The sequence below is a fragment of the Epinephelus lanceolatus genome, chromosome 8, assembly GCF_041903045.1.
Source record: "Epinephelus lanceolatus isolate andai-2023 chromosome 8, ASM4190304v1, whole genome shotgun sequence".
NCBI classification, from domain to species: Eukaryota; Metazoa; Chordata; class Actinopteri; order Perciformes; family Serranidae; genus Epinephelus; species Epinephelus lanceolatus.
In genome coordinates, this window is record NC_135741.1 from 19,730,580 (window position 1) to 19,746,217 (window position 15,638).

The following is a 15,638-nucleotide window of genomic DNA, read 5'->3' on the forward strand; positions in this document are numbered from 1 at the left end:
GAATAATCTCCCTGTCAACTAAACAAAAATTTGAATTAAGACTAGTCGACTAGTCTAAAAAAAAAAAAAAAGGGAAATAGTCAGAAAACAGTCAAAATTTAGCACACTTTATTAATTATTTGAAACATTGTCCCAAAAATATATTGTGTGCACTAAGAGCCCTTTGAAGCCTTTAATCACAATCTTCAACAACCATATCGGATTTTAAATGCAGCTGAAGTAAGAGACACTTGGATGTGAACATGACAGCAACTCAGTCAAAAGTTAACCGCAAAAATAACATCTAAAATAAATAAATTGCCTCTGAAATGTGGGGCACATCAAACCTTGCAGATTATCTGACAGAAATGATAGCAATTCACTTTAAAGTTAATAAAACAACATCTAATTCATAATTAAATTCCAGCTGAAATGAGAGGCATTTTGTGCCGTGCAGTATGAATGTAAACTTTTTTTATTGTAAACTAATTTCATTGTGATCCCTTGACTTTTAACTCCAAATCTATACCCTTGATTAAATGAATGAAGAGGATGAAATGAAAATCTGAAAATTAGAAAAAAATCTAGTGGGTCGTCCAAAAGAAGAAGAGCTTAACGTCTCGTATCTGGTTGAATGAAATAATGAAATACATGGTCTCATATGTCTCCAGCTTCATCCCTGATTGTGTCATGATTGGGTCAAAATGCATCACTGCTCACTGCAGCCATATATGACCCAGGGTAAGGCCATCAAATGTGTTACCTGTTTCACCTACTGTGTGTAATTCACTAAAAGGTTTTTTTCAGAGAAATCAGTCTGTAACAAATGTTCTCCTCTGTTTCTTTGTCCATGCAGGTGGCTATTTAATGAGACGACCTGTACAGTCTATGCCTTCTGTGGCGTTTTGTTTGGCCTGTGCAGTCTGACCAACCTCACGGTGCTCTCCTCTGTCTGCTGGCTCAAGGTCTGCTGTCCAAACTATGGTAAGACCCTCTCAATGCTTTAATTCATTATTCTATGTAAAAATACCATCGTCACAGCATCCTATTTTAAAGCAGAGGAATGTACTTAGGGATTCTGACAATTATTTATTATTATTGATTAACTAGAAGACTGGTTTGCCCATTAGTGTTCCCAGGATGTTTTGCTGGGAATGTTTTGAGTGTAGCCCCAAAAATAATTGTGAATGTAAGCTTATGTGAAGCTCAACTAATAAGTAATGTGTGTGAACATGCGATAGTCTTTGTGACATAATGGACTGTCAAACTAACTGCAGGCCTTTTATTTCACAAACCTCAAGGTGCATAACATTACTTCATGTTACATTGTGGCTCCAAAACAACGTAAAACAGTGAATGACTTATTCATTTTGTTATAGGTGAAAAGTCTGTTTCCACGAACACACTTTTAAAGTCAAAGTGGAGAGACAGACAGACAGACAGACAGACAGCAGCACATGATGGAGAGGTGAACAGTGGACACAGTACATTGCACATGATCTGTGTCTGAACATTTGGTGTGAGTGTGACTGAAAGAAAACTCATTTAATATTTTAGTAAACTAATGTTAACATACAGTGGTGGAAGAAGTGCTTAGATCTTTCACATAACTACAAGTATCAATACTACAGTGTAGAAATGATCTGTTGCAAGTAAAAGTCCTTCATTCTAGGGCCGCAGCTATCAATTCTTTTGGTATTGCATCGATTATTCTGGCAATTAATCGATTAGTAGGATAGGAAATACTGTGTGTTTTCATTTCATTACTTTAGCTTTATTTAAGGGCAAGAGTAATATATAAAAGAGGAAATAATAAAAAGTCTCTGAAATTAGATTTTTTTTCAAACTGTTTCCTTTTTTGAAAATTCAACATTTTTAAACAAACATTTGTCTGCAGTGTGCACTTCAACAGTTGTGACTGATCAAATCATGCATCTGCTGTCTGTAAACTCAGCTGCTTGTTCAGTTGAACATGGTGGAACCCTTTGCTTAAAGCTGTCCAAAGTATGAGTATGTGTATGAGTATGAGATCTTGTCCCTCTTCCTCCATCGTTTTGCAAACCGCGCCACATCCACGTTACAGCTGTGGAGGCTATCAATAGGGAAAGTAACATTAGCGCGAAACAGCCATCCATGCAAAACACAGCGGACTGTATAGTTGTACTGGATTGAACAAAGCCACAAGGCTTCTTTTAGTTATCAAATTAATCGAGTTACTCGAGGAATCGTTTCAGCCCTACTTCATTCAGAATATCACAATATCTCAAGTAAAAGTATTACATCAAAATATACTTAAATGTACCAAAAGTAAAAGTACTCATTGTAGCTCATTTCAGAATAACGCTGTGTTCACACTTTGAGCTACAATGCAACAGCGTGACCTGCTACATGAGGGGTGTCAAACATATGGCCCAGGGGCCTCGACAGGCCTAGACTCACAAGTTAGTCTTTAGACGCTTTGCTTAACTAAAGACTGATGTCTTTCTCCCTGATTTTGTGTTTAGATGGGCGGATACAATTTCAGAGTTTAAAAAAAACTCCCTACGTTGCAGAACCAATAGTAAATCGGCAGGACGGTCCTTCGGTGGCTCACTGAACTCTTGTGCTCGTAAACATAGTCCGACTGTGTTAAAAGTTTTAAACAAAGTCGCTGTAAGTCCTTAATTTCCACAATCTTGTGGACTGAGCACATGTTTGGTAAAACGGAGTTAAATCTCTCGGCATCCATTTTCAAGCTCTCTGTGTGTTTGTTTCCTTGCGGATGAGAAAAGGGGGAGCGCACATTTCCACACAAAAAATGCAAGAGGTGTTGCTTTGTTGCCGTTTTCTCCGGTGTGTTAAACACACTTTAAAAAGGAATGTCCCCAGACTATCAGACGGCGGAGAACAGGCCCGCCAATGTAGTGGAATAAAAAGTGTAAAGTAGAAGTGGAGCAGAAGTAAGAAGTAAGTAGAAGTAAGTAGCATTAAAAGGAAATATTCAAGTAAATTATCAATACCTCAAAACTGTATTTAATTACAGTATTTAAAATGTACTTAGTTACATTCCACCACTAATAACACAAAAAACTTTACTGTTTTTCCAACTATAGTCAAGAACTTTTTAATGATAGCAGTTGTGAAATATTCTTTTTCTACTTGATACTGATACTAACAGCTTCTGGTATTTTTAATATAACATTTCACAGTTGAGTATAAGACACTTTTTCAGGTACACATTTCAGTTTTTCAGTTATTAAGACCTGTACCGTGAATGTAAATAAGTTGCCAGAGGGCATAAAAAAGCATCAAAATAAAGCTTGTTAATCAAAAACCTGCAGGCTTGTCCTCAGATGTTCTCAAATCCTAGAAACGGCCACGCGTTTACCTATATTGATTAACTTAAAGAAGATTTCATTCCATTTCTCCCCTGAAGCCAAAAACCTTGAATCTCAAGAGAAATATTAATGCAGAGGTGCCTGTAACTCAAGGGCTTGTTATAAAATGAAATTTGCCATGCTGCAATAATGTTAATGTTCAAGGCCATGCTTTAACCTCTTTAAACCGCAGGATATGTAAATAAGAAGATGTTTACAAGGCCTTTTAATGTACTCCCTTCCCTGTTTAATGTATTCCCCTGCAGGGTCTTAGGTTTGGAAAACTCACAAACCATCCAATTATTGGGATTGCGTATTTTCCTGGCTGCATGTTTTGGTTATGTCCATACTGTCAGTGTTTAGTAATGGACTGGAATTTGGGTTGGAGCAAAGTAAAATGATCACTGAACACATGAAACAGAGAGTTTCTTTAGCTAATATCCCAGCAGCCACAAATAGCCTCTTTAAAAACTGTAAGACTGCAACTTAAGTAACATTTGAAAGTCATTCATGTCACATTAGTCAGGTTGTAACAATTTATGCTTCGACTAATGAAAGTTAATATTTGCCTACGTAGTATTTAGCAGCAGTATTCAAACATATAATAATTGGGTTTTAACACATTATAATGTAGATGTACACGTATTTCTCAGCAATTATAACTTCTCCTATGAAAACATATTTTATATTATTACAAGTGCGTTTTACTTAATTGTTTTTCATTACTGTTTACATATCAGCCTCCACTTATGGGTGCTAGGGCTGGGCAATTAATCAGAACCGACATTCAGAACCTCTAACAGACGTAAACTTGCCCATGTTGGTAAAAATTTTTTTTTTATTTAATTCTGTTAAAACTTTCCCCACTGAGTGTGTTCATTTACAACACATTCTCACTCCGACCTCGTTACATATCGATATTTGGTCATAGATTTTCCATGTCCACATACGAGGAATTGATGGGTTTTTTTTTCCTTCAACCAGGCATGAAAATCACTCACCTTTCGGCGAAATTCGGCGTTTTGAATACAAAATAGGTGACCTACGTGAATCGTGCAGATCCGATGAGAACATTTTTTTTTTTTTGGGTGGGTCTGTGGAGCAAAGCCACAGAAAAAAGATGGGGACGTAGGTGTCAATCTTGTGTTTTGATGCTTGAAGGAGGAGATAAGAGCGACCTGCTCCAATACGAAAGAGGCTCTCATTTTTCTTGAAATCTGATTGGCTCAGCCGCAGTCATCAGTCATTACTCATGGCAGACCAGGCTAGTTTGACCGTTAGACAGAAAACATGAATTAAGCAAAGTGCTCCAAAATAACCGACCTGTTTGGCCGCAGCATTGGTTGACGGGCCGAGGCTGCTGGTGTTGCTAACGACGGAGATGGAACTGGAGGCGACAGCGCCATCATAGCAGGTGTATTAACGTTAGCTAACGTTCATGAGTGTGTAGTGTGCAAGTTTAGCTTTGGCAAATTGCGTATTTCTTCTAGGTGTCCGTTTCAAGAGGCCAACTAGCCTACTAGGTATTGCATTAGGTCATTATAATTTAAACGTGTACTAAAAGAAAATATGTGCTTGTTTTTTTCCTGTGGATGCACGCAATTAACGTTAGGTGGTGCTCCCAGTCCCAAGGACAATGAAGCTGAGGGACAGATTAACCTCAGTCATGAGGAGGAGGATAAGACCAGAAATATGAAAGGTGCAATGTGAAGGCATAGCCTCCTATGCATTACATTTTAGCCAGAGGAAAAACTTTTTAGTAGTATTTAGTGGGATTTTTTTGTTGTAGTAATAAGTTGACTAAAAGGGCAGACAATTTTATTGTGCATAAAATTAGATGCATTAGGATAGAGTCATATGCTCTTATTTTAAGTTAAATAATAAGCACATCGCCATTTGTGGCCACTTCATTATTGCATTTATTTTATAGTCTGGAATTAAACAATAACTGCTGATTTTCTTATGCAGTTGATTCTGAGGACAGCATTTGTGTAGTGTGTACAAGCATATAGAGGATTATAGGTAGAAACGTGTGGGCTGGTGTGTGGGCCAGTGCCCCTGAATGTCCCGGGCTGAATTTGTGTCTCAGTCCGCCCCTGGTCTCGTCTCTTATACAACATATGTGAACATGTAAAGATACCTTATTTGCGTTAATTATACATTCATATTTTTGTTTTTGTGCAATCTTATAATTCTACATGTGACCACCACTAGAGTAAATCTTAAAGAAATCAGATATGAGCATTTGGAAGCTCATTTTTCCACAAAAAAAACAATCGAGGAGCATAACCCTGGGACCCCCTAGCAGGTGCCGGGTCTCGTATCCTTCTCACCTTTTTCACTCCTGACCCATTTTCATGCCTGTTCAACAACAAACACACATGGTTAGGTTCAGGAAAAAATAACAGGTTTTTGCAAACATGGTTCTCTCAGGTGAAAGTCGGTGTTTATTGCCATTTCTGTCGTTTGGACACATTTTGGCTTTCGTGAAGACAGCACCAAACAGAAAGAAATCCAATGTCAACACTGCGGAAAAATTGTTTCAGTGACCAAAGGTAATATCAACATTGCACTTGGAGCACAATCACGTTACCGAATATGAACTGTGCATGGCTCAAAAAAAGAAAGAGACGGACAAGCGCCCAGCAACAAGTGCCTCCACAAAGCAGCTCTCCATAACACAAGCATCTACAAAGGCTACACATTTTACAGAATATTCAAAATATCAAAATATTCAATAAATAATCATAAGTAGTTCATTTTTGTATGTTTTCCTTCTCCCTCCTCCCTATTTTAAAATCACAAAGATAAGACACTAACAATGACATCACTTTCACAGTTCATTTCATTGGCAGGCTCACAAAAGGGTGTGTTTCTGACAACCAATCACATCAAAAAGAGTTAAAAGAATGTATCATATCTAGCAACGGGGTCAACCACACCTCCTCACTCAGGTAAAAGTTTCTGTCCTGAGCACCCTCCAAAATCACTCCTCAGCTAAAATATTTTAGGCTTAGTTAGGAGCTCTCTTACCTACTAAAAAATCTCACACACTCTTTTAGCTTAGTAAATAGCATGTCAGTATGGAATTTTGGATGCAGCCCCTGAGTTGGGAGTGTGTTGTCAAGGTCCAATTACCAAGATCAATAATTCATGGTATTTTGTGGCATCTTAAACCTGCAAGAACTGATTCTTTTTTCTTTTTTTGTGAACACAGCAGTGACATATCATCACCTTTAAATAGATATTACAAATATGTTACCAACAAGTTGCTTATTTACTCGATCATTAGTTACTAAGCAACATTTTTGTACTTAGACTTATGTTGCGAAAGAGACGTCTGTGAATCAGTGGATACATTGTTTGAGTGTCACAACCCCGAAAAATGACTCGTTTTACTATCAGGATTTGATCCATTCAGTCCAGTAACATTTTGAAAGAAAAGACTTTTTCCCATAGATGAACATTGTGAAAGTAAAGTGTCCCTTTAAACAAAAGACTCTGAGAAGATGGAAAGCAATGTGATTTACATTCTGTAACATTTACATATGACCCACTGACTATTATGATATAATATATATTGATTATGCAGGCGGAGAATTAGTGTTTAGCTCAGTGACGCATGCTGTGCTTTCTTATGGCCACATTTTAGCTGTGGATGTCTGAGCCACTTTAGTTATCAGGCAGTTTCACTTAACATTAACTCTCCAGTCTTTCAGTGCTTGTGCATGTGAACTCCTTTCACTACGCATTGGGGTGACTGCAAACTGCTCAAGCAGCACATCGCTAATGAGAACAATTAATCTTTTTGCCACTGAAGCCATTGAGGATTTATTCACATGACTGCCCATGTCTAAATCTCTTTAAGCAGCATCGACATTGGATTTAGAGTCCATGTCTTTTTTTAAATACACTATTAGAAAACAAATTATTAAACCTTTGATTTTATGAAGAAATCCCCATTATGTTTCTATATTCATTTTTGCAGAAGGTTAATTCAATTTCAGTTTTTTTCAGGACTCAGTCACTCCTAATTTGCGCATTAAACCATCTTTTCTTTCTTGGAAAATGTGATCGTTTGTCAAAGCACCACTTAGCCATAATTCATCAATGATAATGAATTTAGAAACCTTGAAAAGGCAATCCATACAAAGTGGTATCAGATGTCAGATAATGTGTATAATTGAATCATCATCACCTCTCTTCACTCACATGCTCTATGAATGAATACTCAGTAAGGGCCAGATGCAGAAACAGTGTGTATGCACACAAACTACAGTCAGGTCCATAATTATTTGGACAATGATACAGTTGTCGTCATTTTGGCTCTGTACACCACCACAATGGGTTTTAAATGAAACAATGAATACCTGCTTAAAGTGCAGACTCTCAGCTTTCATTTAAGGCTTTTTTCAAAAATGTAGTATGAACCGTGTAGGAATGACAACCATTTCTTCACACAGTCCCCCAACTTTAAGGGCTCATAAGTATTTGGACAAACTAACATAATCATCAATTAAACAGTCAGTTTTAATACTTGGTTGCAAATCCTTTACAGTCAATGACTGCCTGAAGTGTTGGACACATAGGCATCATCAGATGCTGGGTTTCTTCCCTGGTGATGCTCTGCCAGCCCTTTACTGCAGCCGTCTGCACTTCCTGCTTGTGTTTTGGGTGTTTTGCCCTCAGTTTTGGCTTCAGCAAGAGAAACGCATGCTCAATTGGATTCGGGTCAGATGATATGACTTGGCCATTGCACAACATTCCACTTCTTTGCCTTAAAAATGTCTTTGGTTGCTTTTGCAGTATGCTTCAGGTCAATGTCCATCTGCACTGTGAAGCATCGTCCAATGAGTTTTGAAGCATTTGGTTGAATCTGAGCAGATAATGTAGCCCCAAACACTTCAGCTTTCATCCTGCTGCTCTTGTCAGCAGTCACATCATCAATAAATACAAGAGAACCAGTTCCACTGGCAGCCATACATGGCCATGACATAACAGTACCTCCACCATGCTTCACTGATGAGGTGGTGTGCTTTGGATCATGAGCAGTTCCTTCCTTTCTTCCTTCTCTTGTCTTCCCATCATTCTGGTAGTTGATCTTTGTTTTATCTGTCCATAGTATGCTGTTCCACAACTGTACAGGCTTTTTAGATGGTTTTTGACAAACTCTAATTTGGCCTTCCATTTTTAAGGCTAACCAATGGTTTGCATCTTGTGATAAACCCTCTGTATTTATTCTAGTGAAGTCTTGTCTTGCTTACAAGAGCAGCAGGATGAAAGCTGAAGTGTTTGGGGCACCATTATCTGCTCAGATTCAATTAAATGCTTCAAAACTCATTGGACGATGCTTCACAGTGCAGATGGACATTGACCTGAAGCATATTGCAAAAGCAACCAAAGACATTTTTAAGGCAAAGAAGTGGAATGTTCTGCAATGGTCAAGTCATATCATCTGACCTGAATCCAACTGAGCATGCGTTTCTCTTGCTGAAGCCAAAACTGAGGGCAAAACACCCAAAACACAAGCAGGAAGTGCAGACGGCTGCAGTAAAGGGCTGGCAGAGCATCACCAGGGAAGAAACCCAGCATCTGATGATGCCTATGTGTCCAACACTTCAGGCAGTCATTGACTGTAAAGGATTTGCAACCAAGTATTAAAATTGACTGTTTAATTGATGATTATGTTAGTTTGTCCAAATACTTATGAGCCCTTAAAGTTGGGGGACTGTGTGAAGAAATGGTTGTCATTCCTACACGGTTCATACTACATTTTTGAAAAAAGCCTTAAATGAAAGCTGAGAGTCTGCACTTTAAGCAGGTATTCATTGTTTCATTTAAAACCCATTGTGGTGGTGTACAGAGCCAAAATGATGACAACTGTATCATTGTCCAAATAATTATGGACCTGACTGTATGTGTACGCCTTTTCCAACACTTCAACTGGTTTTTATTAAGGAACAATGTCCACACCTTAGACCAGGGGCACTCATGGTTGTAGCTGAGATGGTTGCGGGTGATATGATGATGAGGACAGTATTGAGAGACGGACACATTGGGTTCATCCCAATATCCCTCCTCGACTTCTCTATGATCTATCCTCTATCCTCGATCACTTGACCCGAAAAGTGATTGACACCTGCCATCAAATGTTCTATTCATCTTTTATTGAGTCGATTTTAACTTTTGCAGTGATTTGCTGGTATGGGAACCTCAGCATCACTAATAAAAATCGGCTGGGAAGCATCGTTAAACCTTGCCACCTGGCACTAGCTTGCAGCAGCTTGACAGTGTTTATCAAGCAAGAGCCATTCAGAGGGCAAAGGTCATCTTGGAAGACCCACATCACCCTCTCTATGCTGAGTTTCGACTTTTGCTGTCAGGAAAGAGATATACCTTCCCTAAGAGGGCCAGATCAAGCAGATACCTCAGATCATTTGTTCCCTCAGCTGTAGGGCTTCTAAATAAGCTTTAGGCCTGGGTTCTTGTACTGTGCATCTATGCTCATGCTAGTCTCTATATACAGACTCTACATTCAGTGAATTCACGTTTGAGCCGGCTGCAGTTGTTGCCAGGTTAAACGGTCTGTGCGGTGAACTAACGAGGCGGAACATAATTGGCGTCACTGCAAACTCTGAATCCATTGCAATGGTAGGGATGTCCCGATCCAGCTTTTTCCACTTCCGATCCGATACCGATATTACAGCCTTGAGTTTTGGCCGATACCGATCCGATCCAAGCACGTATTATACATATTCACTTATTTTGTTGTCAGTCATGTTAGAAAAGGTTTGATCAAGCGATATTACTCTAACAAGAACAACTACATAATCGGGTTAGTTAGAATGATCCACAACAGTTGGTATGAGAAACTGACCTGTTTATTGTTAACAGGGTTAAATAAACAAACTTTAAACTTGAACATTAACATTAAATAGAAAATATAGCTGGTTTGCTTTGGCTACTTTGGCCCCTTAATAAATAGAAAATAAATCAACACAAGAAATCTTTAAAATGTCTAACAATGAAATTAAAATAGCAGCAAGACTCCACACACTTGTGCTTTGGCCCCCTAATAAATAAAAAAAAGATTAACACCACAAAACATTGTTGGCATTTAACAAGTGTCAGTGCCAGCCTGGTGCACAGGCACACAATACTGTACAACTGTTTAAAAAAGCAATAGTCCATCCATGGCTCCAGTTTCACTAATTGTGCTCAAAACAGTGCCATCAGTGCTCTTTACTTAAACAGTGAGAGTGTAAACCAAATAAAAATATCACTCTCAAAAAAAAAACAGAGCAGAAAACAAATAGTTAACTAAGTTGACCGCTACTCTTCCTACCCTCTCTGTGTGTGTCTGCCTTCTGCATCCTGGCCTGGTGGATTGATAGTAAGAGCTGGAGCGGATCACTGGAATGGACTGCTTAAATCGCGGAACACTGGGCTGGTCGGAAAACCTGGATCGGACTCCATGAAAAACTGGATTAGAGTTCTTGGATCGGCATTTTTCCATGCAGTCCGTTCCGATGCTGATGCACGTTTTTGGCTAATATCGGCGGCTGATCCCTACGCAATGGTTCAGCATATTTACTTATATATAAACGGAAGTCAGAAACGGAAATTCGCCTCCTCCGCCCAAATCAAACCGGAATGCCAAAAAATCGGGGGTCTGCCCCCAGAGGCTGTATTTGCCGTCTGCCGGAAGTCAGACGCCAAATACAGCCGATGGGTTCTGAGAATGTGGTCATGGTAACTCACCTGATGACATCTAATATTTGTATTTATTTATGTTTCTGTGTATTGTACTGTTTTATGGTGTGAATTTGGTTGTCTACTGCTGTTGCAAATCAAATTGCCCCTCGGGGACAATAAAAACTTTCTAATCTAATCTCATCTTGAAGGACGTCTCAATTTGCTAAATGCGCTCAGAGGTGTCAGGAGTTGAGGAGAGGAGGCTTTCAGTGGAGAGGGAAGAGAGGACACACAAGTGCGTCCTCCGCCAAGTCTGTTATCAACCGACACACCCCCTGATTGCATATCAGTTATTGATTGGACAGCGCAGCGCTGCAGCTGATCAGACTGATCTAATACATCACAACATCACTGGAGTTTCATACCAGAGGAAAGACAAATAAGAGCTTCAACTCAAGTGTATCACTGTGACACCACATCTTATTCTGGGTTATTTAATAATGAACTTACAATCATTCATTCATTTCCTGTAACCGCTTATCCTCTTGGGGGTCGCGGGATGCTGGAGCCTATCCCAGCTGACATTGGAGCTAAGACGCGAGGATGTCTTAGAAAGGCAGAGCTAAGACGCGAGGAAGAGGCGCAAGTGATGGAAATGTGGATGTCAGATCAGGTATTGGGATGAACCCATTGTTTTTAGGTTGTTTGCTAATTCCACTGATTGTTATCATTTTTGCAGGCTGCATGGCGCTCTTTAAACATCTATCAAAGGTACATTTAGGAAGTTAATTTCAAATTATATAAGAGTGATGAATTATTATTATTATTTTCATTCATCTCCATGTTAGTGATAATTGGTAGCACTTGTAAACTCACTTTCATCATGAGCATTATATGAATGACTCATCGATCATCCTTCTGAGGTTTAATAATAATGATGATTAAGATTGTACCGCGATGATAGTTTGCAGAAATGTGATGAATTAGTGGCACAGACGCTACAAATAGCCACAGCTGTGCGTAATGACAGCTGCACTGGTACTGCTGGAGAACTTTGCTGATGTAACACAGTTGGTGAAATTGCACTTTCTTTACAATACTTCTCATTGACAGGTCTGATGAATGATAGAGGGACATAAGTATTGATATGCAAATACATGTTTAAGGGCCTTTCTATATCCAGTTACACCCACTGTGGAAATGAGGCCAGCAAAGCAATGATTGAGATTCATACAACAGAATCAGGCGTACACACGGCTTTATAAATCTGATGAAAAAAATGCGTATGCACATTTCTGCCTTTGTGCTTACACACAGTTTTAGTCACACATCTACACAGAGTTTTATCATCTGACCCCAGGAATCTGCATCCCGGGGTGCAGAATCCAGGGATGTTCCCATTGATATGCTCAACACATGCACACTCGTCCATACGCACCGCAGGGGTACACAGAAAGGAGCCAATCTGACACATACTGTATCAGCGGGATTTATAATGTGTGACACTCAAGGTTAAAGATACCTGAACAAAGCACAATTACTGTAATAGCAAAAGAGAACAGAAGATTTGGTCGAGGAAGAAATCAGCACAACTAGTAACAGCAGCATGTAGCAGAAGGCAGAGGAAGTGCCATGTTGGCAGCATGGATGAGTCATTACACGCAGCTGGAGACTGAACAGATCTGATGCTTATATGTTCATCACATAATTGAGCTAACTTTGTTTGTCTACATCCAGCTTCACAGGACTTTGAAAACATTAGTGCACCAGCCAGCAGCCTCCGAACAGAATTAGAGATCTATTCCAGACTACAGTGGATTTAACGATTTCTGCTAATAGGCACAGTGTAATTGAAGTCAAGGCTGTGTTTTTAAAGAGCTCCTCTTGTCTGTTTTTCAGAGGAACAGTCTTTAATGCAGGGCATAAAACCCCAAAGACTGCAAGCTTCACAAATAAAAGTGTTTGAAATGCAAATGAGCATAAATAATTACGCCTTTATGAGACTTTCCTGCTAGAAACCTTGTACAAATGTACGCAGCTTACAGAAACACTGTTGAAACACGCTGTCCTCTTGTTTCTAAACCAGCTCATACACTCGAGCGGACAGCTCCCCTCCACAGACACACACATTCTCACAAATACACCATCAACAGGGACACACAGCATCACTGATACAAAGATTCAGACAATAATTGCAGACCTGCAGCACCAGCAATTTCAGACAACTTATTGTCAGGCACCAATTGACAAGAAAACCCCATCAGCAGCGGGTTACACATGATGTAGATATGCTGATGTACGCCAGCAGCATGGAGGTAAGGAGAATAATTGCCTCTGCAGTCTTTACGTTTATGATACTTGCAGGCAATGAGGCACAGTTTTTTTTCTTTTTATAGCTGCTGTGTGAGTCTAATGTGACATTTTAAAAGGAAACCGTTAAAGTAAGAGCAAAAGGAAACTAGCAGTATATGGTCTATTCTCTCTGGTGGTGAATATGTCGGCTATAAATGTTTGTTGTTGAGATCATTTGCATTTCTGTTGTTGACTGTTGAATTGTTGGCTCCAGAAAAGTACTGTAACTGTTCCCCAAGTCACAGTTGTTTACTTGTCTTATGAGGCCTCAAGCTAAATGTTTTGCCCAGTTTGTAGATGATTACAAAGAGAGGCAAATTAATGGAATTAGAAAATGAGGATAAATTAACAGCATTTTAGAGCAAAAGCTGAATCATTTGTTAAAGCTAGGGGCTCGCAGAAATCTGGAAAAGGACAGGGGAAAAAAGCTGGAGAAACTGGTGCGGTATTAAGAGGAATATTGGATTTCTCTGTAACGCTAACTTTAGTTTCGATAGCACCACAAACTGGAGGAAACCATTCAAGTGTCGTCCTCCTTTGTAAGATTGGCAAAGTAATCAACCACAAAGTTTCCTGTGACATCATCCATCCACTGAGTGAGAGCATACGGGTCGGCCAGTCTGGTCCCGTTGGTCAGTGTTTACTTATTCAAGTAACACTCGCAGTCCCGGAGAGTGAGTGACTTGACATGGTGTGTTCATAAATTAGTCTGACGATCTACACTAACATGGGAGCCCTGTTGGTCGAAGAAATGCAGCGTTATATTTCGTATGAATTAGTGACAGTGAAGTTAATCACACATTCACTCTGATCGGCGCTCTGCTGCTCCGTTCAAAATGAATATTTCTGAATGCACCACTCGCATCATCTTCTCCATTGTCTAAAACAAGCCAACAGAACTTGCTAGCTAGTGCTAGATAATGTCTGTGGAGAAGTGTTTTGCCTCCAGCTAAGCCCCACCCACCAAAAACGTCACACTGTTTACTAACAGTAAAAGGGTCTATTAGACCATAAATGAGACAAGAATGAACTAGGTAGCCACCCCACGGTCTTTCCACCTCACTTCCTGTCGCTGTGAACTGTTTCCCAAAGCAGAGCAGGCAGCAGCTCTGGAGACGGACTTTCGGTCGGTGGCTGTAGCGGCTCAGATTCAGCTTAAACAAACCCCCCCTAGCACCAGGTGTCACAACTGGCTGGTGGCCAGCGGCAGCAACAGAAAGTTTGCTGATCTGTAACGCTGGCGGGGGTGAGGCAGACGCTCACAAACATGAGCAACATTAACGTGAACATGAAGCCACAGCAGGAGACTAAACTATTATCAACATTTTCTGTCCATCTGTGAAGCACTTCGCCGGTATTGACAGATTTTATTTTGTTTATTGTGCGACTCTCTTCTATTCTGTTTTGATGAGTCCATCTTCCTTTTTTAAGTTCCTTTGCAGTGCAGGTGGATGTTCCAAATGCTGTAATAGCAACTCCCTCTGCAGGATTGTGCGCCATTGAATCAAGCTTTCACTGAAGGGACATGTATGTGTATCTGCATTTGTAAAACAGCCAATAGGAATGGCCTCTGTCTCTGAAAGGACCTGCAATGGGCCAAAGTCTCCCGTCACAGTCTAGAATTTCTAAAGCCTAAAAACTGTGCCAAGAGGACATGCAGAAGTTGAGTGTTCTTTAAGATCACTTGAATTACAGTATGATCAGTTTATTATGGGATTTTTGCCCAATGAAGCCAAAATTAAACTGCCTACCCCAGCTTTAATGTAAAATCTTGAACACACACAAAACCAGCACAAAGAAACTGCAAAAACTGCCTGCTGGTGTCACGCACATTAACATTGGAGCAGCTCCTGTATTACTTTATACAGACGTGGACATCAAAATGTGTACACCTACAGGCCAAACTGCTGCTTCGCCTCATTTCTTTGTGTTAGAGGAGCTCATTTTCATGTGAATAAGAGGTCTGGAAATGACCAATTTCCCCTCGTGAAGAATCTGCCAAACATAAATGAGTGGGTTTATGAGGAAGTTATGAGCCGGTTCCATGACGTGCTTTACATGAGAAAAGAAACAAGTAGAGTATAGAAACTGCGTTTATGGAATAACACCAAAAATGTCTGAGGATTGGCTTACTGGGGGGAAGGAGAATGAAAAACCATGATAACATTTGTGGGCTGCTGACATAAGATTCAGTTTCCACATGTGGAGTTGTTATGAAGAGGTGTCAACTGTATCAGCTGTCAAAGGACAATAAAC

The 15,638-nt window shown here is 39.8% G+C and overlaps 1 protein-coding gene across 1 annotated transcript in view; it reads left to right on the forward strand.

The window, feature by feature from the left end:
* Positions 1-15,638, forward strand: part of opn7b (opsin 7, group member b) — a 133,087-nt gene that overhangs the window by 100,450 nt on the left and 16,999 nt on the right. Inside the window, exon 4 of the mRNA XM_033628178.2 lies at positions 836-963. Coding sequence (XP_033484069.1) covers positions 836-963 — 128 coding nt within the window. The remainder of the gene's footprint in view (positions 1-835; positions 964-15,638) is intronic.